The 27,126-nt window shown below is 33.8% G+C and overlaps 1 protein-coding gene across 1 annotated transcript in view; it reads left to right on the top strand.

Annotated features, from left to right (window-relative positions):
• Positions 1 to 23,196, top strand: part of LOC141459754 (lysine-specific histone demethylase 1A-like) — a 419,413-nt gene extending 396,217 nt beyond the window's left edge. Inside the window, exon 14 of the mRNA XM_074139182.1 lies at positions 23,147 to 23,196. Coding sequence (XP_073995283.1) covers positions 23,147 to 23,181 — 35 coding nt within the window. The 3' untranslated portion in view covers positions 23,182 to 23,196. The remainder of the gene's footprint in view (positions 1 to 23,146) is intronic.
• The last annotated feature ends 3,930 nt before the right edge of the window (positions 23,197 to 27,126 follow it).

Here is a 27,126-nt window from a genome sequence, read left to right as displayed (position 1 = left end):
TAATATTCAGGGAATTATCACTGCCGCTCATCCGATTTGCTGTTAATTGGGAATCTTACTGCCAAGCATAATTCACATTAATATTAAACAGGTATTGTGGCGCAAAGCAATCTAATCCCTAACCTCTTCCCCTGAACTCCCTTAAGAAGGATTCACCTGAAATTGTGAATCAAATAAAATGAGCGTATAAATTTTGAAGGAAATCATTGCATCCATCTAAAAAAAAACTCGAAAAACTGGAAATAGTTGATTTGGTCTGAGTTTCCCTGAGTTGCGATGCAGGTTGTAAAAAAAAAATATAAAAGGTCTGCGGGAGAAATGATATTGTGGTACATGTACTTGCTGCGAAGATCGTATGTGTTCCAGACCTTGGGCTAAGATTGTCCATTTCTATAACTATGGGGCTTTTTTGCCCCATTCATTGTTCTGATTATTTTTTTGTTTGATTCTTTTTTTTGCCTAGATTTATTTCCAAAAGAGGTTATTAACAGGTCATGTCTCAAGAAGTACGCATCATGGAAAATTGTTAAAATAGTAATTTACTTAGGGAAACAGATGGTGAAGTTCCCTTGTGGAAAAGGTTGTTAATCTTCGGTTTTATCCGTCAGCCAACTTCTATACGAGCACAAACCTTCTGAAGTGAGATGGTAACGTAAGTGAAGTCGAAATAACTACTCCACCTCTGATTGATATGGCTCTGTTGATGGATGGAAGTTCGAAATCGATCAGGGTCGGGGAAAATGCATGTTGCAATGGATAAAAGAGGACAACTGCGCAATTTAAACCTCAAATATCGCAGAAAGTTGAAAGCTTCACTTTTCCTTTACCTCTGCTACAATCTGGATGGTGATAATCAGATTCACAGAACTCTGGGTTGCAATGATATTTCATTCAAATGTGAAACAAGAAGATTGCATTTCAGTTAGAGCGTGAGGAACATATTATGTCCTGGATAGAGCTTCCAGACGCTCTAGTTTCGAGGTCAAGTGGCATTTTTTACTAAAGTTTAACGACTTAAAGGTTCTATATAAATCAATTTTTGGTGCTAGGCCGTTTGTTTTGTTAGGCTGAACGGAGCTTTTGAAAAAGAACTACTTTTGGGTTTATCACTGAAGAAGAACTTTAGAGATTAAAATCATTCTTCATTATATGGCGTTGACAAAAAGTAAAATGAAATTTGAAAACAACTTCTAATTAGCTTAAGTACCATTTTAATTACTTTGTAATTAAAAGTACAACAATTCTTTCTGAACAAGATTAAAAAAATATTACCCGCTGATCTCAATAGTATTAAATAATTAAATAATTTTATATTTTAAACATAAAAAGCTGGAATAATAACTGAAAATGTTAAAAATAATTACGAAATTAATTAGTATTAAAGCTGCACAAACATGGTTGAAATGGCCAGCTAAATAAACTTCATTAACAAAAAGAAGTAAAATGAAATAAATCCTAACAATAGCGATAAATAATTGTAGAATCTACTATCTGCAACAACAATAACACGAAAATAAACCAACCCCCGGGTCAGGTGAAGGGGATGTATTTAATTTGAGCTTATAAAAGTAAAAATGAAAATGAACTGGTTCAAATTATTATTCTAAAAAAAAAGAACTTTTTTAATTAACAAATTAAGAGTAATTCTGTTAAAGTTTTTCTTCAAATTACTGGCCAAGCTTTTTCTCACTTTTCGGAGCCTCGGATAGCAACTCTATAATTTTATTTATTTTTCTTTGTAGGAGTGCGGGGGGGTTGGATTTCATTTCGTCGGTTAACAATTTCCACACATTACCAAAGGTCTGGTTGATCTAGTTTATTAGGAAATCTTGAATTGTGATTACAATGTGGCTACAAACTTCGGCCAGTAATTTTTTTTTTTTTTTAATGATTTAAGGCGCGTCAACATCTAAGGTTATTGGCGCCCGGAGCTTTTTTTCAGTACACTTTCGGCCTCCGGACAGTGTTCTCCCGTTACAGACAACACTGTCCATCACTGGACAGTGTGCTGTAAGAAGCTCCTAGGAAGAGAAAATCTAAGGGTCAGCAGCTGGATTCGAACCCGGGAGTTCCGCGTGGGAGTCCAGTGTGCTAACCGCATAGCTAATCTCTCTTCCCTAATTCAGCCAGTAATTATTTTTTAAGACATAATCCATCGCAGCTTGTTTTATTTATTTTGTGCTTTTATAATACTGGGAACTAAAATAATGCTTTGCGTAACTTGAATATTTGTCCCTTTCAAATAATGAAATTTAAGCTAGTCTAACGTTACATTTTTAGTTCAAGTGAAAGCACCCTTTAAGTAGAGTGTTTGATTGAAATAAAGAATTTTTATTGAATTATCGCTTTATTAATTAAGTCTACTATAGGAATAGCAGATTCGTGAGTTTCCAAAATGGACGTAGGCGTTGCTTGTTGTTTTATATGTCGGATCTTTCTACTTAGAAGAAAAGATAAAGTTGAGTCATAATGAAGTGAGTTTTATCTACAAATAAATGTTAGTTTTGTCGTATTTGATAATTACCTCTTTTAGTATAATTATAGTGGTGTTATTTAGAATGTTTGGCTTGATTCCTGATGCGATACCTTTTTAACCACCAAATTAATGATATACATACTATACCTAGGCACGCAAGGAATGTTGAAAGAAGTTTTTGTCGAGTAAGCTTAGTTTTTATTTATTTTTTTTTGTTTTTATTGTTATTTTTGATCGGGGTTACCCTTTTTTTGTTCTTATCTGAAAGTTTATGATCGCTATAAAGTTAGTTTTGTCCTGTGGGAATAATTGTACAACTAAGGGAATATTTTTGGAACTTTATTGTTGAATTTTTGTTTTACTGAATGATTTTTTACATAATTTATTACAATCTCTTTTATATGCACGCGATGTATTCGCTTATTACTAAAATATGTTATTGCTTTGATAGATTTTTTTTTAAGATATACGTATACCACAAATGTATTATGTATTATGTACATATGTATTTGCTAAAGTTAATTATCCCTCACATATACAGGGTGAACCAGTAAGTATTGTCCATAGGTCTACTGTGTGTAGTACATCTAAAGTGGAGTTCAATGATGTATTGGCCAACTTCATATTTTCCTCTGTTCTTGAGTGACGTCACTTTAAATTTTTTTTCTAAAATCATTACTTTTTTTCCAATAAAAATGTTATTACTCAGAAAGTTTTAGTCCGAATTCGATTCTGATGACACGGTTAGAAAGACAGATACATTTTCTAAAAATTGACACCATTTTGAAGCATAAGTTATTCTCCAAACAGCCTCAATCTTCCTCCGGATGCTGGAAAAATAAATGTAATCGAAATTTTCAAGAAAATTCATTCGGCCCTTACGTGATCATTATCAGACCTAGGTGCTGGCACTTTTTGTAAAAGTTTTGTAACAAATGTTGAGAGATGGAGTTGTAACGATTTAAGTAGCTTGTGAGAGAATTTGCCACCTTAAATTCTAGAGCATTTAGTCAGTGGAATTCACAATAGCGAGCTTTTATTGTTCGATGTTACCTGCCGGTCAGTTAGGCTGGTGACAAAGTGCTTTCGTTCTTAAATGTTAGTATAAAAATTAGAAGAATACCTGACCTCTCATGTAAGGTTTACGTAAAGGAAGTAAGGTTATAATCGGCCTCAGGTGATTTATTTATTTAGAAATTAAGGAAGGAAGTTCCGGTAAATGTTTTAAGAATGATTTTGTCTTGTTCCAGCTTATTAATAGATATTACCACGCTTTCGACCTAGAGCCTCTGGAGATGTCCTAGAAACCCAGAAGAGGACATAGTCAGAAGGTTGAAAGCTTGGCACTAAAAGTAAACACAAAATTATGGCTGAAATTGGTAATAATATTTCTTCCATTCGTGTGTTGGTAGTATGTACGAGGTGTGTTCAAAAAGTAACGGGAATTTTTAAATTTCGCGGGTTTGGAGAGTCTGATTGTAAATTTTTTTTTTTTATTATGTTGGTACACATGCCCCTGAAGTACGATAAAATTTTCAGTAATAATCATTGTTTACTTCTTAAGTGGCAGCCGTTAAGGTTAGACGTGTTTTTCGAGCTTGGCGATTTTTGTTTGTTAAAAAAAATGGATCAAAGAATTTGTATTAAATTTTGCGTAAAAAATGAAATAAAGTGTAATAAAGTGTGTGAAATGTTAATAAAGGCATATGGTGAGTCTGCTATGAGTAAAACAAGGATTTACGAGTGGTATAAGCGTTTCCAAGATGGCCGCGAAAACGTTGAAGATGACGAACGACCTGGACGTCTAAGCACATCAACAACCGATGAAAACGTGAAAAAAGTGAAAGAAATGGTTATGAACGATCGCCGAATCACAATCAGAGAAGTCGCTGATGATGTTGCCATATCAATTGGCTCATGCCATGAAATTTTTTCGGATGTTTTGGGTATGAAACGTGTGGCAGCAAAATTTGTTCCAAAATTGTTGAATTTCGAACAAAAACAGCGGAGAATGGAAGTTGCTCAAGAGTCACTCAATGAAGTCGACAACGATGCGGATCTACTGAAACGTGTTATAACAGGTGACGAAACATGGGTTTACGGATATGATGTCGAAACTAAGGCTCAATCGTCCCAGTGGAGGCATTCTGGATCGCCAAGACCGAAAAAGGCTCGACAAGTGCGGTCGAATGTGAAGGTTATGCTCACTGTGTTCTTCGATTTTAATGGCATAGTGCATCATGAATTCTTGCCACAAGGTCAAACAATCAATAAGGAGTACTACCTACAAGTTGAACGCCGTTTGCGTGAAGCAATCCGAAAAAAACGCCCGGATTTGTGGCAAAACAATTCATGGATTTTGCACCACGATAATGCACCTGCTCACACTTCATTGCTTGTTCGTGAATTTTTGGCCAAAAACAAAACTTTAACGATGCCCCAGCCTCCATATTCGCCAGACATGGCTCCATGTGACTTTTTTCTATTTCCAAACATAAAGAGAACATTAAAAGGCCGTCGTTTTACAAGCATAGATGACATTAAAAGCGAATCGCTGAAAGAGCTGAAAGCTATCACAAAGATCGAGTTTCAGAAGTGTTTCGAGGATTGGAAAAAGCGCTGGCATGAGTGTATTGTATGCGAAGGGGACTACTTTGAAGGCGACAATATTAATGTAGATGAATAAATAAATATTTTTTTCAAAAAACGAAAATTCCCGTTACTTTTTGAACACACCTCGTATTTTGATTCACAGAACAATTTTTCAGCAAAATTCAATTGGATGCCAATTTAAGGCTTCCATCTGAAGTGCTTAATGAGTATTGTAGATTTTCCAAAAACGGCTCCTAAGAGTATAGTAACTCCTACAATTATTGTAGATATTTATAACTTTTATTTGAAACATTTTCCCCAGAAATTTCGAAAAAAAGTGTATTCCTGGGACACTCATTCGGTCCTTACGTGATCATTATCAGACCTAGGTGCTGGCACTTTTTATAAAAGTTTTGTAACAAATGTTGAGAGATGGAGTAAGAGTTGAGTAGATTTCCTGTAAAGAGCCATAACCTGTATTATACAGCTCTATCTCTTGTATACTGTTAAAGAAGGTTAAATGTTTAGCTAAAATCGAGTAAGAAATCAATTCCAGACACGAAATAACCTGTTGACTCAATGGATTATTTACTTTCTTCAAAATTACTTTTTGGCTGTTTTTGTAATCTTCGTATTCACATTAATGCATTTCAGGTAGAGGTTGAGGTAGGCTACCCTTTAAGGTTGCATTTTAGGGTGATTTTTTTTTTTTTAACTCTCTTTATTTAATTTAAAACTTCCTATTGGCAACAAGTAAATCGGATTACAATGTATAAATAAACATGGCTTGAAAGATTTGAATGAGAGCTATCCGATACTAATCATGAGTCGGCTAACACTAGTTGCCGTTGAAGTGAATTCGAAGGATGCCCTGTTTTATCTTGCGATCAGGTGATCGTGAGGCCATCGACGCTTCAGTCTTCGGGGAGTATCTGAGGGAAGAGTAGTTTGGGGTAGATTGTTTATGAGTGGGTTGAAGTGTTGGGAAAGTTTGGAATGAAATTTAGTGCGAACGGAATTAGGCTAGGTCAAGGACAAAAGGGATTTTTAGGTCAGTGTGGATGGTGTGATTGCTTACGTAGAAAGGAGCGTTAAGGATTGTGCGTAGGATTTTCGATTAAAGGGATTGGATGCGGTTGAGATTGGAACGCTTTGCAGTAACGTACAGTTCAAGTCCATAGGTCCAGATTGGGTCTAGTAGAGCTGTGTAGATTTTCTTTTTGTTGGTAATAGACAATCTGGAGCGTTTGTCGAGGAGTCTTTTGGTCGTTCGGTAACGTAAGTTAAGTTATCTGCCGGAGGAATAGGAATATGGTGCAGGTAGATTGGTGGGTGTACCTTGTGATTCAGGGTAAAGGTTATTTAATGAGATTTAGAATCGTTGACCTTTATTCTCCATTTGCGAAACCATGGTTCGAGGATATGAAGATGAGACTGGATGGATCCAGGATAACTAAAAGAGGAGGAAGAGCGTTGGATAACTTAAAAGTAGCGGTCTGATAGATACGATTGAAATAAATAAAAGGAGGAGCGAGTCCAACGGCCCCAGTCACTGCGATCCAAACAGAACGGCACAGACTGCGTAGTGTTGGAAGTATTAAATGACTCGAATATTCGAAGATAGACGAAGGAACATTGAGATTAGTTGGAAGGGAAAATTAGTGTTCAAATCAGATTTTTAAATTTTAAATATGTGCAGATAATAAAAGCGATTAAATTAAAAAGTAAATATTCGAATAGTAATTGATTTTAAATAGAACATATCGACAGTCAGCTATCTCTTGGGCACAGTGGCCAATCATACATTATCTGGATAACTTTCTTACTTGGCAGGAAGTGATTGTGCGAAAACGTTTTCCTCTCTCTCTCAGTCGCTATCGTATTGGCCGCAAGTATGTGGGTACTGTTGTCATGAGGGTGCGCAAGGCACGATCGAGCTACATTCCGCACGATATATCTCTTACTCCAGTCTACCGCTTAATTAATGCCATACTAGCATGCATACATCAGCAGCAAGCAAGCTCGAGTAACTCGATCAAAACGGTAGGCGGTGTTGCTGCTTCCCGTTGCTATAGTAATAGTGGCCAGATCTAGTTTTCTATCAGCTAGTTTTGACTTCATTCCACCAACATGCTTGTTATTTGCTAAATTTCTATTTTCAATCTTCTCTACAATTTTTTTGTTTTAATAATTACATAGCACTGTCGTTATTTCTGTAATTCTAGCATTTTTATTTCTATCAAGTCTTTGTTTAAAGCATCATCCCACTTTTTGCAGTTTGTGATTAAGGGTATGATTGATTGAAAACTGATTTACGAGCCTGATCGTTGATCGATCTCTGACTAATTACCCTGGAGTTGGGTTTTTGAGCTTTTGAAGAGTTGGCTAGCTTGCAGTTTATATCAGAGGATTAGATATCCCCTTATGTGCCCCCAAAAAATCAAAAGAATAGCTGACAACGTTTAAAATATTATATTAATTTAAATAACACTATATTGGATTTAAACATGTGAATACAACAGCTAGCGTATTTGTTTAGTCTGCAAACAAGACCCAAGCTATAATCTAAGCCGTCAAACTACCCATATTAACTCAAAACCTACCGATCCCCTCTACGTAATCAAGGATAAATCTACATTTATCTTTCTCCAATAATCCGCCCCGAATATCCTTAATATGGTTTGAACAAATCTCGAGCCACCACCTGAGTAGTGTGTCGAGAGTTTTTCTGACTCGATTGTCCAGGTACCTTCATATTGAACAGGTGACACCTAACCATGGCATAACCAGTAATCATCCTTATCTTTTTCCCCAAATCAATTTTTTCTATTAAATTAATCAACTCAACAAAAACCCTACTGCATGACTTTATATGCAAATCTCTTGGATTAAGTGTAAGTCGCAAGGTGACGGTGTTGCATATTTATTTACCTCATCTACTTCCTAGTCCTTAGTTCTGGTGTTCCCAAGTTTCTTTGAAATGGATATCTCTGATACTGGGCCAATGAACAGTTAGGATGAATCCAACTTATCCAACTTTTCATGTCCAGGATTCTAGAGGGCTCATTTTCTGCCCTATTTCGTTAAATATTCTTTGGCATTCTGTTACAAGGTTTTTTTTTAAAAAGCAATCATTGCTTTCAAAGTAGCTTAGCTGACTGACAGAGAAGATTCTGACCGCCTTTATCTGTTGTCTCTTAAATATCCCTAGTATGCTACATTCAGTAATCGCCATGGCTTTTGCTCGAGACACAGTAGCGAGGCGACCGTTAGTTAGACTTTTTTTCCTCATCTCCTATTCAAATACTAGAGGCAAGACCGAGATCTCTTTCGCAAGACTGTTAGTGTTAGAGACCACAGCACCTTATAGAGTTCTTCGTTTTTTAAAAATATATTTACTGTCGTTTAGTTATATTAAACTTACTGATCTTACAATTTTCAAATTATGAGATTAACAAAGTGAACTCACCGCCACATTACCACTAAGCCCTGAATAGGCACACATCCTTGCAGAAACGTTTGCCATTTTATTAAAAAAATGATCTTTCATTTCATTTTACGATCAAGACAAAATTCTCCTAAAACAGATTTGGCTAATTTCATTTAATAATAAAATTGTTCCTCACTTCAGTTAATTTGTTATAACAGTTTATTTGGAGCAAGAAATATAGTAATATTGCTGTTTGCCAACGTTATTAACTACTATTTTTATCAAACAATTTAACTATCTCCATCTCAAGTAAAACAAATTTCTTCCCTGTACGAAATAAACAGTTATCTTGATTTATATAAACTGATTTTTATTTTATTTGTACATTTATTCTAAATATGTCCGTGCAATTTTTATTTGCCTTTAAGGAATAATAATTGTGAATATTTATTGTTGAAATGTGTTTGTATAAAATGTTAGCAGTTCTAAGTGATTTGGTCCATTTATTTTCAGTTGAGAAGAGTTGATTATTATGAGCCGACTGACAGACCATCTAATAGCCTCAAGGAGTTTGACTCCTTGCTGATTGGGAGCTATTTCTATGCGGTGATTTACATACTGGACATTTAGGACAAGTGGCGACTAGTGTCTAACCAGCCAACGATATACAGCAGCAATTTAACTTAAAATTATATGTATATATACTCGTATATCTGGTACCAAATTCTCTTACCTAGTTTTCTGCCAACTTCGGATTTAGTTTCACTTTAATAAAAGTTATTTTTGCTTCATAGTAAGTTCAATTAAGTTCAGGCTGGTATTCATGGCCCGCAGGCCTTATTTCAGACGGTAACACTTATGTGCGGCCCGCGGATCGAAATTAAATTAACAATAATAATAACCGAGTTAATTGAGTTGTCCTTTTCTCATAAAATAATTTATTTTGTAAAAATAAATGAATAATAGTGCGTTTTTTACTGAAAACTTCAGTTTGTATCATTACTGAAAACTTGGTTAAAAAATAAATAAATAAAATTATATTCAGTTCAATATAATTAAGATTATTAGACCAGTTGCCTCCATTTTGCATCTTCAGTTTAGTCTTGATAACAAAGTGTGATATCAGTGTATGAAATTATACCTAGAACGGCATCAGACACACTTTAAAACCAGAGGGAATGATATCGCGGTAGTGCTGCACGAGAAACGAGACAAATCTCGGTCTCAGTCTCGGTCTCGGTACCGAGACCGAGACCGAGACCGAGACGAGACTTGAGCAACCGAGACTGAGACCGAGACCGAGACATGATATATATCTCGTCGAGAAATCTCGGTCTCGTCTCGGTTTTTCAAATATTAATTTTTAGCTACAAAATTATAAAATTGTGTTCTTTATTAATAAATAATCATTACGTGTATTGAATTAATTATTAAAAGATACGATTTTATTATATATGTTCAATATTACTACATCTATTTGACTTCGAATTACATAAGTAAAGTAAGCAAAGTAAAGTAATCGCCTATTTTTTCAGGCGGGGCTTTACGTCCAACTGCCAATTAGGTGTCGCGGACGGAGGCGACTAGCAAATATACTTTACTGTAAATTTCTCATATTACATAAAATAAAATCCACGGCCTAAGACCGGGAATCGAACCCAGTACCACAATACACATTAGCTTCGCAGGTCTCGCACCGCTCGGCTACCGTGGCGGCCCCATTCGAATTACCTAATTTTTACATAAATTCACTAAATTTCATTATTCATATCAATCATTCATTCAATTTCATAAATTTCACTATTAATAATCTAATACTTTCAACTTTGATATTATTTGAATTATATTTTAGAATTAATGAATTTGAAAAAAAGACTATCTATGCACCTAAAAAATATTGCCACAAATTTTCGTTTTTAAGATACACTTTGCCCAAGCATTGATTCATAAAAGAGCTTTTACTGAGTCAGAAGTTAGAGAAGATCTTCTATTGGTCATTATCATCGCAGCTTGCGAAAATAATCTTTCCGATGGCACAGAAGTTGCACTGATACTAAAAATATCTTTCGCCAATTTAGACAAATTTTTGAAGGAATTCTCAAGTGTTTTCCACCATTCTAAAATGTCAACGTCTACTGGTGCTTGGTCTAATTTGGTGTAATTAATTATTTCTGCCTTCCATGCTTCGGTGATATTGGCTAATGTTTGAGCAAATGGTGCAAAAATATTGATGCAGTCGTCGTCGTCGTCAAAAGGTGAATCATCAGATTCTTTATCTTCACCAACAGCCATAACTAATGGAGCGGGAAGTTTGTTGGGAGGTGCATTTTTTATTTTACGAATCGACTTGATATAGGAGGCAGATATGTTATTTGGGTCTTTCATTTGGCGCGTTTTTAACATCTTTTTGAAATTATATAAAGATATATAACAGTAATAGTAATATGATGCATTGAAGTGTAAGTAGTCTTCTTTTACACACACTTTCATTACCAATATATAAATTAAAATAATTATTAGAAAATAATAACATTTTTTGAAAAGATTATTAATAGCAAACCTCTTTTAATACTTAAACAAAAATTCAAAAAACCTAGACCGAGACCGAGATATCTCGACGAGACCGAGACCGAGACTTGAGCGACCGAGACCGAGACCGAGATCGAGACTGCATAAAGTCTCGCCTCGTCTCGGTCTCGTGCAACACTAACAATAAGCCTCTGTTGGGTACACAGAGTGTCCTCTTAGTGTTCAAATCTAATCTTTTTGTATTTATTAATATTATTGCAGCAATTGGAAATTCATGACCTATCAATGTGTCTTCACAGTACTTTGAGCGCCAAAGAAGGTGTTGGCCAGGAGCAAAATGTCCTCAGTCTGGCCATGTATACCCTAGGAACGAATCAAGTATCCTTAACTTATTGCAAGATAAGTATCCGTACTTGTGTTCCATCGAGAGTATTGGTACATCAGAGTTTGGAAAAAAGAAATTCTTTTCCTAGTGTAGCTACCAAACTAAGTTCGAGGTGAAGTGAGTGGCGAAAAATTTATATTCAAGAAATACTTACTTTCGTTTCTATATTCCTCATAGTCCAAATTTTAGAATTTACATAAATTCTCCCATTAGTTATTCATAAATAAGTGATAAATTTGGGAGCGAAGGGTAAAGGAATGGGTCTTAAGAACACGATAGCCGAGCGGCTCAAGACAAGGCCTACAGAGCAAATGTGGTACTGGGTTCGATTCCCGGTCTTGGCCTTGGATTTTATTTAATGGTTAATAAAAGAAATTTACAGTATAGTATGTTTGCTAGTCGCCTCCGTCCACGTCACCTAATTGGGTAGTTGGTCGTAAAGCCTGCCTGAAAAAATTGGTATTGCTTTACTTACAAAGAAAATCATTTTTAATAAAACTTATAGATTTAATACTATAATGTAGAGATCTACAATCCAAAGAATCAAAATCGATTCAGAATTGGATACTTTCATTTGCTCAATTCAGACCAAAATCTTATTTTTGTGTCCCTTGGTCGCCTCTTAACAAAGTTTCAGATTTGAAATCTATCTGCCCGTTTCCGTTTTCGAATAATGCTGAACACACACAAAAAGATTCATTTGTTAAAAGAAACAAATCTTTTTCATGTTTAAAACAAAATTGGGACCGAAAAATATTATTAGGTAAAAACTGAAATCATTAAATAGCCCGACTGCAGACCTTTCTTAGAGATTTGAATATAAATTCATTATATTTATTATAAATAAAGTATATACAGGATTATCAACTTGACATTAAACAAAACTGGATTCTCCAGAAGTAAATAAATAGCGAAGTTGTCGGAGGTAATCTACCAGTAGCGTCTCTCCAGTACCATTTATTTATTGTCTTCCGTCAACTGAGGATCTCACAAACATTCCGCCGGAAATGTGGCAAGACACAGATAAAAGATGATGAATTAGCTGCTTCTACAGAGCGAGAAAAGGGAATAGTTATTTTTTCTTACTGATGACAGTGGAAGTAATGACACGAATCTGATTGTCAAAAGAGAGGAGGACTTACTCAACATACGTTTTTAGAGTTCTAATATTCTGAAAGTAGAAGTTTAAACAGTTTTTATTCTTGACGAAGTACAAAGTATGTTACTTGAACTTTTTTTAATTGAACAGGAAAATATCGTGAAGGCATTGCAATTTGATGATTATAAAAACTCATGTTCAGCGCTGAACTTATTTTTATCAGTAGCTGTATTTCTGATAACTAGTTGTATAGTAAAAGTTCAAAGTTTAAAGAATAGAATTAAAAATATTGTCATTTTCCACCGCAAGTTATTCTTTTAACAAAAAACGAGTCGAAAATCGCTCTTTTGCTACTTTGATTGTTTTTGTCCATAGTTTTTGGTGGCTAATTCATTAAACCATAAGTAATAAAAATTATTGCCAATTTCAGGCATAATTTGTTTTACTATTTGCCAAGCTTTCAACCTAAGGACTAGATTATCTTCAGGGCTGTGGAACATATTTTACAGTTACAGATTATAATATACTTTAATATGATTAAAAAAAAAAAAATTAACTGTTTAAATTTTGGGAACCCATCGGGAAACAATAGTTCTACATCATAACATTCTCATACATACGATATGTACTTCCATATAGCAAGTATTCAGGCGCCTTAATAGAAGTAATACTGCTATTAAGTTACTATTATTATTAAATAATAGTCCAAAATAAAGCTTTTTATTTCTATTGTAAATAACTAGGTCATGCCTAAAAGATTTTTATAGCTCAGATACTTATTCAGTGGTCCACTGCAGAAAAACCTTAGTCTGTTTAATCAAACTACATAGATCCAGGGTGTCTGCAGCCTGACTCCAGACTGGTCCGTGCAGTTTGCCTGACAATCATAGTAAAGCGCTCCCTTTTGGGCAAATATTGTAAATACTATTTAATTTTCAAACAGATGTAACGATTCCTTTGCTTCCTATCTGTTAATTTTTCTACAAAAAATTTTGTTCACATTTTTATGTATTTAGAATCTTACTGTATAGAAGGTTTCTCTACAGTTATTCGTGCTTGTCCATTCCAAGTAACCTATCAGCTGTTAACACTTAAAGGCTCATCGAGTTGCTCTGGTAAGTGGTTAGCGCAAATCATGAATCCAAAATACCCATACCTTCAACGGTTCTATGCTCATCATAAGCATTATAGGCATAAATGGTATGGTATGCCCTACAAGTAAGCATGTGTTAGTGCGCGGAGAACTCTAGTTTGATTAATTGCAAAGAAACCACCGTGTCTGCATTAGATAGCAGAAAGGTTGCGCTGTTCGCTGGGAATGTTTCAAGATCCACCACCTCGTTAGACTTTCTGGGGACCCTCTACTATCCACCTACGTAGCAGTTAATGACTGAGTGTTGAAAATAAATATTGCGTGATGAGTACAAGATCCGTGTGTAAACGTTTAAACCCTAATCGCTTTGCCCTAAATTGTTCACCCCTTTCTTTACATTAGCCCCTTTATCCGGATTTCTCAGTGACAGGTATTAATTAATGAATATTATGAACCCGTTGCAAGAAAAGCCACTATTTGAAAGTCCTCTTCCTTCCACTTACTATTCCTATTACTTCATTCTTATCAAAATGATTGCTTATTTGTTTGTATGTTAGCTCACCTGTTATTTAATTTTTCTTAAAGTTCTTTCAGATACAGCTGACTGTTCATACCAGGATTTTGGAATATCTTTGTAATCCGATGAAATCAAACATGTCCAAAACTAAACCTAAACAGTAAACAGTAGACACTAACCTTAAAGGCAAACACGCATAATGTAAAACAGTAACAATTTTTCGTCAGTATAAGCCCTAAAGATGGCCTAGTTCCTAAGTCGAAAGCTTAATACAAATATAAATATTACTCTGAAACTGGCAATAATCTTTCTTCCCAATTGGCATTATTTTACTACAGGAGCGGACACCCAAACATCTCTTAACCGATTGCCTAGGTTGTGAGGAGATACTGTACAGGGCCGATAATCGAAACATATTAACGATCTGTTCGATTTTCCAATTGTTCGGACAGTGAATCTCAAGTCAGTGTCTGGAATATTTTTCTAACCTCAGCAAGTGTTCTGTTCTTCTTCATTTGGGTCTCTATTTCGGCCCAGAGGGGATTTAGGCAGCCTAGAACTTAGTCTCTTTCTTCAGATAAATAATAATTATATCACCCTAATTAGAATTTGATTTTTGATCTGGCGCGTGGTTTTTTAAAAGTTTTTTTAATAATGTAAGAGATGCATGTAACATTTTTTTGATATTAATAACCTAATAGGTAGATGTGAACTAGCCACTTCTTCAGGATATTGGTATGCATTAGGCTACGAGAGCTGGTTCATGTATTGTTTTGCAGTTTGAGTTAAGCGAACTTAAAGGCAATCTCTAGCTCATTACCCAGAAACACATGCCCACTACTCGTACTCAATTTTAGGACGAGCGTTACACTTCAGGAAGTCACATCAAATAGATTTTTTAGAACGCAATGGAATTGTCACTTCTCACTTTTATCACTTACTTCCTTTACAGTCTACAAAATACGTACGTTGAAAATGAATCAATCTCTGTTGGATCCGTGTCCATACAAAACTATAAAAAGACAGCTTTGTGCTTTGTGACAGATAATATTGGTGACATACCTACGCGTTCGGTACAAGACGCTTCATAAGAGGTCAGAGATAACGGCGATCTTATTAGGATATTGCAGCTGTTTTATTGAAATAAGTACTAAGTCTAACTTTTTTACTACTTTACATCAGATTAGCTGGCTAAAAAGAAAGAGTATAAAATCCTAATGGGATAAAAGGATTGCTTTATCAACTTCAGGTTAAAAGGTTTTTTTGAAATACTGATTTGAAAATATTTTTATTTTGGAATAGATGTCTTGATCACTCAATATATGTTAATTTTTTAGTGCTTTTAATATTAGAATTCTGACACAGTTTCTTCACTGTGGAAGTGATAATAAGTGTCCTACAATATCTTCATTTTCATTATACTAATAATATTTTCTTAATATTGTTCTCATAACTGTTCCAGAACACTTTTTATTAGTAAATTCCATATGTTTAGCTGTTAGCAATTAAAGTTTAGACTGTAGCTGAGAAGTTCTACTTTAGGAAATGTTTGAAAGGTAGAACTTATTTTTACATTAATTCTAGACATTGTGAACAACTCGCTATGCCTTCATGTTTGTACATGCTTCAAACTCATTACCCACCTCTTCTTATTATAATTTCAGTTCTAGTTGTGGATATAAAAGACAAGTTTCTCCTTTCCGCTACACTACATTTTCATTTTGTTCAACTTGTTCTAAAACTTCCGGTAAATTCTCGCTTAAATTAATAAAATATTTCAGATTTCCAGGCCACTAACTTCAGATTCACACATTATGTATTCAGTTTTACTTAGAAATTGTAAAAATTTCTTACTTACCTATACATTTTAAAGTTCCAGAAAAAAACAAACAGTTTTTTAGTAAATTATGCGTTTCTTAATGAAAATTGCTAATCAAAAATGAAAAATCTAAAGATACATTTGCACCAAGCGAGCGAACATTTTTTTTTTTTTTTTTTTTCAGTGTTTATTTATTTATTTACAAAATAAGTACAAAATATTTACAGGAGTACCAATTTGTGTATTCTAACTCCTACACAGTTATCGCATATATACACAGGATAGTAATAGAGTACAAATTTAATTAGAGGGAAAAATAAATAAAAACCTCCAAAAGGGGGGGAACATTTGTTCTAACACCCTACTGTAGGCCGAAGTTCTACTTCTTTCAATTGAATTTCAGACTTTTCTTTTATTTTTCCATTTAATGTTGGTACACGCAAATACATTATTTATTTGCTAAACATTACCAATATCTCATAAAACTTAACGAACTTTTTTATTCCTCTACTGAGAAAATATTTTCATTGAAATAATAAATAGTAGAGTTTGTCCTTCAAATTTAATGGACTTAATAAGCACCTATCGTTCGGTAAAGCCATGCTTTTTTTTTTAAATTCAACGTTTGAGCCTGTTGGTACCTGGAGCTATTTTCCAGTGCACTGCCGGCCTCCGGACAGTGTTCTCTTGTTAAAGACAATACTGTTTATCACCGGCTCTAAGAAGCTCCTAGGAAGAGAAAATCTAAGGGCCAACAGCTGGATTCGAATCCAGCATTTCTGCGTTGGAATCCAGTGCACGCTAACCACTCAGCTAATCCCTCCCGAAGGCTGGAAACATAGTGGAGCGGCGATGATAGCGAAGAGCAAAGCGGCGAAATCAAACACAAGTAAACATATGGGACCGCGCATAGAGGGGAGCAAAGCGAAGATAGAGCAACGCTATCTGTAGAGGGTAGAGCAAAGCGTTATGACATGTTTGATTTCTTCGCTCTCATCGCGCTCAATTTGTAAAGGTTATTTTTCAAAGGTTATGGATATTGTGATACATTTATTGGTTCAGTTTGTTTAAAGAAACCTCTGTGGGACCATAGTATTCGCGAAGCTACAATAGTTTTTAACAATTAATAATTAATAGTTAAAATGAATTAACAATTAGTAGTTAATGGAGAATTCAGGTAATTTTTGCTACATTTAATTTGGTTCTCAATCCCTTAATGCTAACTTTCATCTAAATACCAGGCAAAATTAAATTACATTTTCACGACCTACTACTTCTGATCAGAATGAATTCTCCAATCCTTCTTCTGTAGCGTCGTACTACTCCATTTTTTCAGATGAACAACATTAATTTACGACAAATCATGATGTAATGATTTAATAAAATTATTGTGTTTTTTTTAATTGACTAATTTCTTTTTATCTGCATATATTTCTATTTTATTTTTATTTATTTTGATTTTCTTATCTTAATGTAACTGCTAGGATTAATGGGGTTACACAGATTTGTATTTAGTTAATAACCTAGTTAATTTTTCTATATTGTGCCTAACTCTTGTTATGAGTTGTATTACTCAAAAACAATAAAATTTGATTTTGATTAATGGGGTTACACTGGGCTAGTATGTAATCAAATGTTGATATAGACATTCGAAAATACGAATGAAACTTGCCAGGATGCTCCCGAAGTTGTTGGTACAAGTGATGGAATTCACCAAGTTCATTTCTAGACTTATTTATGTCATGTACACTGCAGCTCCTGCTTCTAAGCTGCTGCAAATACCAAATTTTCAAGGAAGAATTTTCATATAGAAATAGTTCCTCCATCTTGTTTCGTCGAAAGGAGAACGCGACTAAACTCGTCACTATGTGCATGCGACTCTTTGCTCGCTGCTCGTTGCTCTTTTTGATCTGAAGCAGCTATCATCGCCGCTTTGCTCGCCGCTCCACTATGTTTCCAGCCTAAGATTCATGCTTATTACTTCTTATTGTGATTTTGCTTAATTTCTTTCCCAATAAGCGTATTTGTGCTAATTATCTTATACCCTCATTATTAGTGTTAAATATAAATTATTACTCCATTAGGCTAAATGTAGAGATAGATATTTCTGTAGGTACTATAAGAGGAATTACATACAAAATCAATATTGTAACTTAATGGAAGCTTATCATTATCTGAAATTATCTTTTTTAAGTGAATAAAAACATTGAGATGAATTTAATAAATTGAATAGCAAAAGTTCAAACATAAATGCAAGGTTGTTAACTCGTGGTGAATATCTTGCAGTACGTTTTTCTTTGCTATACAAAATGTATACATTTTACATCATTTATTAATATCCTATTATACTAACCCGGCGGGTTATTCATTAACATGGTAGTTTTAAATACAAAGACACACAATGTATGATGTCACAAAGGAACCAACCCTTGGATCCCCCCCCCATACCCGGCGCAAGAACTCTGCGTCAGTTTGTGGTGTAAATTTGCAAATATCTAAGTAATAATATGCAGCCATCTGAATTATTAATTATATTCCGGGGCATTCACCATAGCCCACGCTTACTTTAGATTATGTGGGCCTACAAGTGTGTGTATATAAAATATATGTATATATATATTTGAGTATGTCTTTGTGTGCATGCGCTTCTCTCACTTCACATACACATTGTTTCTGTATTGATTCATGATTATGCATAATCAGGAATATTCCCTTGAACCATTTTATATCTTCTACGTCGAAATACATATATATGAAGGCAAGGAGAAGGTTAATCTTGATGACCCCATTGTTATTAATATTTACACCTCACGTAGTTACATATAACCGAAATATGCCGCCTCCGCCTTAGTAATCATATTCCAATTTTCTAATTTTTTTTTTATTATTGTTGTAATAAATAGATTACCTATTTCTTCATGCCTTGTTACCTTCTCATTAGAGTGTGATTTGTGAATCACCTATCTTCAAATCACTCTGACCAATACCATCTGCTGCAATACATTCTATTTTAGATATTTTATTAGATATAGATATTTTACCAATAAATATAGAGGAGAAGGTGGTAGTATGGGACGGGGTTGGAATTTGGGACACCCCTGTTTTTGTGAAACCAGTAGAGCTATCTGTTAGTTTTTGGTGCCTTACTACTATTTGGGGTAGGCTTTGTCTGCTGCAGAAGGCAGTGCGTCAATCGAGTGGCAGCTTTGTCCAAGAGAGGACCGTGTTGATTTTGTCAGTGCTAAAAAGTTTTCTTAAGGCTGATTTTCCTCTGCTTTTGGTTAATACCGAGGAAAGTTAGAATAATTTCCCTTGGACATTAAAAATGTAGAAAGTAGAGAGTTTTAAATGCCAGTATTATGGATTTCAAATATGAATGTCCGAGTATATTGGAAAAAAATGAGGTTATATTGTAACCTTCAATCCCGAGTACATCATTTTTAAAGTGATGGAATAAATCGACTAGGTTCTTCATATTGATGTGCTGATGCTAATGGTGCTCATTTAGATTAAATTTAACTAGCATTAGTTCAGTTGTTCAAGTTTAAAGTATATCTCTAGAACCATACTTCATCCACATTTCTTCAATCCAAAAAGTTTATTGGTTAAATGTCAGTTAGCGTCGTCTTTTACACTTTTTGAGAGATATCAAAGTGGTCGATATATTAGGGGTCGATCCGTTCTAGGGGGGTCGATTAGGGTTCGATGAATGCCAATGCTATTCAATCGCAACTTTATTGTCATCAACGCAGTATTTACGATTTTCGTTTGGAATGCCATTCGTAATTAAAATATTAGTAAGTGAAGTTTACACTTTCAAGATGAAGTCATTGATTTATTAGTTGACCTTGAAGGTAAGATGCTCTTTAATCATATAACTATGAGCAAGTTTTGGACGAATAAAAATATTGCGCAGAAATATCCAAAACTTCGTAATTAGCGACATTTCCCGTTTTAATTGCATTCCCAAGCTCGTATATGGTTGAATCTAGCTTCAGTCATGTTAATTCTATTTAAAAAAAAGCAGAGAAATAAATTGAATATGGAACTCCGAGGCGATTTACAATTGAAACTAAGAAATTTCATATTCATACCAAACACTGCAAATCTTGCCAAGTGTCATCAAGCTCATCCTTCTCATTGACTTAGGCAATAATTTGATTTTGTTAAAATAAAAAAAATGGTCGATAAGAAAATTAGCAAATTTTTAAGGGTCGATGATCAAAAAAGTTTGGCGTCCTCTGCTTTACAGAATTTAAGAAATTTTCTTAAAAAATACGTTGTCACTCTTACTGGGAGCAGTATGGAATTAGTGATGGTTTGTATTGCGATTTATTATCTCACAGATACAACATCAACTATTTGTCAGAACAGTAGTTTGTAAAGTATTCCTAACAATTGTAAAAATTGTCTAGTCTTATAAACATTTTTATTTTTTTGGTAGTTAGAAAGGCAAGATTTGGAAGTAAGAATGTTGTTTGTTAAATGGACAGGACAGATAGTGCCATTTTGTATTTACAAACATGTTTCATTGACTTCTTGTAAATCTTTCCCTTTTATTTTTTTTAAAAAAAACTTGTAACTATATTAACGGGAAATGTCATGGCACATAAGTATGTAATCCCTTAAGGGAAATGGCCATTAGTACTTACGGTAGCTAGTTTTGTAATCCCTTTGCGGACTACGTGGCAGTAGAGGGCCTTTCCATTATAGGAGTAGATACTCTGGGGAGTTTTGAAGGCAGTTCTCACAATCAGTCATCATGAAGAGTTGACACTGCGGCAGGTCTTTTTCATATAATGGTTTAGCGACTATAGTCCATTGTCCCATAGACAACTTAAGTAAGAGAGGACGTAGCATCAAGTTCACTGATTTATTGGCCAATTATCAACGGCATATTTTTATTTACTTTTTTATTGTTTAGCTCGGTAGTGTGTAGGAGTGAAGCTCAAATGAACGAGTAGAAGTAAAATGAGTAACCTTTGAAGTAAAAACCTCATCACTAACGCCCACCATCGATACTAAACCCCTTCATTATAAATCGATTAGAGTCATTTACATCGATATTTTTTCTTTTTCTTTTTTTTTTTTAGCTTGCTGGCCTAGGATAGATAATGACGAATCGTCTGCCTGTCATCTCATTCACAGGTGCATTCTTATTCTTGTGAGTTCTTTAACGGTTTCTTTTGTAATTTCTGTATAGTCATTGGAGGAAGCTGTGTGGACCATTACTACGAGCAACTTACACACCTACATCCAATTGTCAACCAATTATAATATACGATTTATTCCTTTACCAGTTATCATTCGGTTATAATCATATCTCTTTCTGACACTTTTATCTCTGGAGTTACTATATTAAAGGCGTTTGATATTTATTCAAATGCCTAGTTCTAATTTTTACCTACCATCACTTTTAATAATTCAATATATATGTTCACTGTTTTTTCTTTCTTCCTTTATTTGTTTTTTCTTTACAAGTTAAATGATTTAGTTTTGCTTCTTCGAATAAACTCCATTAATAATAAATTAAGTTATCTTTAGTGCATCTTAAAACTGTACGATGCATATATTAAATACATTTTTGAATTAATAAATTTAAAGTACTTTTTAAAACCAATTACAATGAGCTGATAATAACTCATCGCTTTATTCGGTTATAACGCTTTATTTTATAATTGGAAATTAGTTATCAAGTTAGGCATTCTCCAAAATAAGTTACTGGAAACAGCTCAGCAATAATTGTATTCGATAGTTCTAGCTTATAATCTTAGTTTTTACATTTATAAGTGGTTTAAAGTATTATTCTTACTCCCAGCTTTACCGAACTTAGTATACATTTGGAGTTAAAGTTAACTTGAAGGCAACTTTTGTACATCAGGCAACAAAGTACTTTAGCCAAGGATTGGTTCTCTTGCTGTTCGCTCAAAAATCTGTTCAGTTATCAATCCGAAAATTCTAATCAGTGTCAGACACACACTTTTAACAATAGTTTTGCCGTAAACGGATTGTCCGGACCTTTTTTGTACTTAGATCATTCTCAAACTGTTGTAAGAACGAAATAAAGCTAACGCGTCTAATTTAAGAATTCTAGTTTTTTGTTTGATTTTTTTGTATAAATATATGTTTTGTTAGACAAATTTTAGTTTTTTGAGAGTCATATAGAAGTAAATTCAGACTTTTTGTTATTTGCCCTTAAAGCAATTTGAAAAAGTTTGCGTGAAGAGAAAGTATCTCAAAACAGAAAAATCTCGAGCAATATGAACTATATCTTCTGTTTCTGCAGTTTGGAAGTGAAAACTTATTGATCTTGGGCTTGCGAAAACTCCAGTCTAAAAGTTAGGCGGCATGTTTTTTTTTTTTCACAGTTTTTCAAGATATTCTCGAATTCTGACCGTAACTTCTCCAACTCTCTTATTAAACACGGAACGGTCCTGCAGAGGTTTGTTCATATGTAGCTATTAGTTTAGTAAAACTCTACATTAAATATCATAAACATTTTGGGCAATTACGTTTTATGAACTTACCAAGGAATTCATATTAGATGTTTGAGGTAGGGAAGGATTTGGCTTACATACTTATGAAAAAGCTTATGTTCCTATCTGTAAACTGATTCACATTTCTTCTTTGATTTAGCACATCCAAATGCTAATTCTAGGACAACATCTTGCTTCTAATTTTCACAAACATCTTTATAAATTGTACTACCACTGACCTAAGAGGAAGCCACAGATTTTGCAACTCTCTGATGTCTTTTAAATTAATTTGAATTGAGTTTCGAACACTATCCTTGAATAATATCGCTGAAATTTTGGGAATTGAATCCTAATGAAGGCTCTTTTAATTTAGATGAAGAATCATTTTGGCGTTGTTTTCTTGAGTTGCTTTTGGTCTTCCTTTTTTCCAAGTTTTGTAAATATAGAAATATTGTACTTTAACAAACATTGATTATTAAGAGACATGCTCTTAAAATGATGTTCTCATAATCACATAAATTAATGTTAGAAAATATTAAAGAGATATGTACTTAAGTAATTGAATTAGAAAAACTATACCAATTATGAGTCATAATGTTCGTGTAAAATGACAACTTGAAGATTTAGATGTCAAATAAAGATTATCTGAGTCTTATTAACGAATTTGCAATAATTAACCTCTATAACGATCATTTCAGAACTGTGCTAATTTAATATATTTTTGTTTCAGGTACGGGGGCTTTCATTATCGTAAATGTAATCTAGTAAAGCGATGTCTAAAGACTGAAAAATGAACCAGTAAGTGTTTGAATTACATAATAGTTAACTGAATCATACGTTTTTAAATCGATTGCATAGAAATATTTAATTAATAACTACATTTGGCTTTAATGGGATTCATAATGGGAACAACTACTTAATTATTTTTACTTCCCAGGGCGTATTTAGTCCACTTCACGTACGGAAGAATTAAATCAAACAATTGGGATTTTGGCTCTACAATTAATACGATTGGCTTTAAGTACTGCGTATAACCTCTTTTCCTCATGAAAATGAATTGCTTTTGAATAACAAAACTCATTTCTATTTTATCACCATTAGTATCATTAGATCCTATTTACGTAATTGGTTATGCTCCTCGAAGTTGTGTGTACGTGGGAGATAATATAATATAATAATTTCATAAAATCGAAGTACTTTAGTATTTCAGTAATTTCATCCATTCTTTTTAATAACTAATTCCTCGCCTAGCTGTATTTCCAACAAATTCTGCAAAGCAAATCGAAAACCAGGACTAGAGAGTTACCAACTCCAAAATTGGAGTTTAACATCGAGAATAGTTCTCATGATCGTAGTTCTTAATTTACCTCCACTTTTATCTAGTTTTCTTGGTCAGATTCCTTTTTGTTTATTCACTACTTTTACCTCCAGTAGAAAAACTATTGAATATTGATTCGACTTCTTTTGAGTTAGTAGTTACTAATGTCCTAAAACCTTGTAAAGTTTCTCTTATACTTCTAGGAGATTGCACCAAACTTAGTAAACTAATACTTATACTTAATTTTAATTCTAAAAGTAAAAACTTTACCAATAAAGACTAATATCTAAATTTGCGCTAATACTAAATCTCAAAAAATAACTTTTATACTAATTGCCTCATTTTCCCTGAATCTTTAGGTAGGTACCTATCATTTTCCATAATTTCCTTTATTTACTTTAATGTTTTAAGGCATTGCAAGATTCATGTGTTTTGCAGATAGAAACCCTATCTTTGCATCAATGTTCCGGACAGAGTAAAATAGTGAAAACTTTTTACGATGATTTTACTCCAGGAAATTTGTATTCTATTGTACACGTATATTACTTCAGGGCTCTTGGAGTCCTTGTTCTTAACTCTGCCTAACACAACACTTTCACTGAGAACACTACACTATTTAATTCTATTCACTATATTATAAATTTGAAGAAGTGGTTATGAATCGTGGCTTTGTAAAGTTCGAAACCCGCGTCTTGCTACTTTATATTTCTTAGACAAGATGCTAATAGTAAAGTATGTACTTCCGCCCTCGTCCTTGACACCTAATTTGGACATTAAGCTCTTGCTTTGAGTACGTTATTACTCTACTTTTTTTTATATATAATTGACTGGGGGAAATGATCGTGTTTGGTAATCTTCAGCACATCACCACGAATCCTACCTACAAGTATTCAATTTACAGGTACTATTTCTTGTGTATAAGAATGATGCAATATAGAATTTTAGGTCGCAGTGGATTTAGTTTTGCAAACTCTAAAACGCATCTAGTTATCTGAGCAGTAACATTCTATTGAACAAATAGAATATTTTTATAAAAATCAGACAGAATGAGAGCTTTCATCAACAGAACTTCTTAAATGAAAATTTATTTCATATACTCAGGGAAAATTACCCGCCAATTTTCGTCAATCTTAGTATTATTGTCGAAAAGTCCACCTCGTCTTTAAAAATTAATGTTGGATAAATAAGTTTTGAATATTTACATTTTATTCAATTTTTTTTCTTCTTTTTTTCCACATATTCAAGTGTATTATAATTTTCTTCTATGGTTGACGTTAGCCAAACATGTGTGTCTGTATAGCAGCCACAATAACATTGTCTGGAACATGGTGAGAATGATCTCCTCGCCGGCTTCCCACCTACACGGACCGTCATCCTCCAACGTGACACATACTCACCTACTAGAAAGAAAAGCTCGCACCAATTACTCAATATTGTATCCAATCACATCTAGTTGTTATTCTTGCGAATACATCACGTCTTTTTCCATTCTTCAGTTCATCCATTGAACCAATAACGTAGCATAAAATAACTGTTTGCACGTATATTGTTGCTTTCACATTTTTTTCTTTTTTTTTGTTAATATTTTAGGATTCAATTTATGATTTCAACTATAAATCATTGTTCATAATTGGAAAACTTTTTTTATTTTTCTTTAACCAGTTAACTGTTTTGACCTTGTTGGAAAATGTGTCCCCTACGTGCGTCGTACAAAAATAAGCGATGACGAATACATTCGTCAAACCCAGAGTATGTTTGATATGAAATGGGTTTGCATTGAAATGACTTTTATATTTTTTTTCGTTATTTATTTCATGTACATTTATTCCTTTATTTATATTAACATAAATAGGAACCAAAAACATTAAAGATAAATTTACGAACTCATTTTAGTTTTAAATAAAATTGCAAAATTAACTGCCGATGGTCACTTCTGAAAACGCATGACGTATATACTCGTATAGCACAAAATTTTACACTTTCTTCATGACGAATATCTTCGTCATAAACAGTTAACTGTTTAATTTAGTTAATTTATAGCATTTCATACTCTTCTATAGATAAAAACAAAGATGAGCGTATCAGTCAGTGTGTGCATATTAAACAGCGTAACTCAGAAATAAAAGAATCGCTTTTGGAGCAGTTCAGTGGTTCAGAAGTATCACTTCACTGAATCATTGGATAGAATCATAGTTGTTGATATTGTCTAGTAAGAGCCTTATTATATATTATACCAAATACTGGCTGAAAAGATTCTGTCATTTTAACTTTACCACTATTTATTTTTCACTTCTGTGGAAAGCATTTTTTAAATAAAGTAAAGGCTTAATTTAACCATAATTTCCGAATTACTAGACATGTCTTGTCATTGTTTCAATTTATGTTACCACTCTTGGAATATCTCACTACTATCTGAATTGTCACTATACCTATTTACTTTTGATGTAGTCTGTAAATACTTTAGTCACATTATCTTTTTTTTTTATTATTATTATTTTTCTTCATCACAAAAAAATAAAATAAAACGTGATGTCATCTAATATGATGATGCTGCAAAATGATGATCCAGCGTTTGTGGGATAGTGACATGAAAGTATTTTTGTCGCATTCCACTAGTACTCTAAGTGGACACTAGGCTAATCCAATCTTCTTACTTCCATAATCGCAACTCCTTCTTACGCAAATTGGTTCGTCTCTCTGTAGTTTTCACTTAGACAAGAATATTGTTATTAGTGCTATTTTATTGAAGGCTTAATTGAATTCTTCATATTATTATAGCTGAGTTCTCAATTTCATTTTTTTGAGAGTTCAATTTTTCTTCTGGTAGTATAGTTGGATGGGTTTCTATTTCAAAAAGTAGTGTGGGCCTCATCAGCTAATTGAATGAACTTCATGTTTATAGAGAATTCTTTGATAAAAGCAAGCGAAGAAACAGTTCGCGCTGTCAAACATTATAATTGTTGATGAATAAAATTAATTGTTATAGCATTGCAGACCTACTGATAATTTTTAATTAAAAGACTGTCTTGGAACCCGCACACACGACTTAAACGAACTGAAGTTAACAGGCGTTATCGACTACTTAAAAGACTACTAGACCAACGTTCAAAACTTTCAATTAATAACAAACGACTGATTTACAATTCCATACTAAAACCCGCCCGGACGTAACGATATTGAACTGTGGGGTTCAACGAAACGCACCAATCTTCAACGAATTCAATCTCTTCAGTCTAAAATTCTCCGCACTATCGTTAACACTCCATTTTACGTTTCCAATCTAACCATTCACACAGACCTGGAAATTCCGTTTATAGGTCAGGTTGCACGAACTCGCTATAAAAGTTTTCATAAGAACTTGTACTCTCATTCCAATTCTCTTGTCCGCCATT

This window comes from Rhodnius prolixus, unplaced genomic scaffold, assembly GCF_049639745.1.
Source record: "Rhodnius prolixus isolate KJV_2025 unplaced genomic scaffold, Rpr scaffold_1, whole genome shotgun sequence".
Lineage (NCBI taxonomy): Eukaryota > Metazoa > Arthropoda > Insecta > Hemiptera > Reduviidae > Rhodnius > Rhodnius prolixus.
Note: the sequence above shows the minus strand (reverse complement) of the source record. Positions and strands in the feature narration are given on the sequence as shown.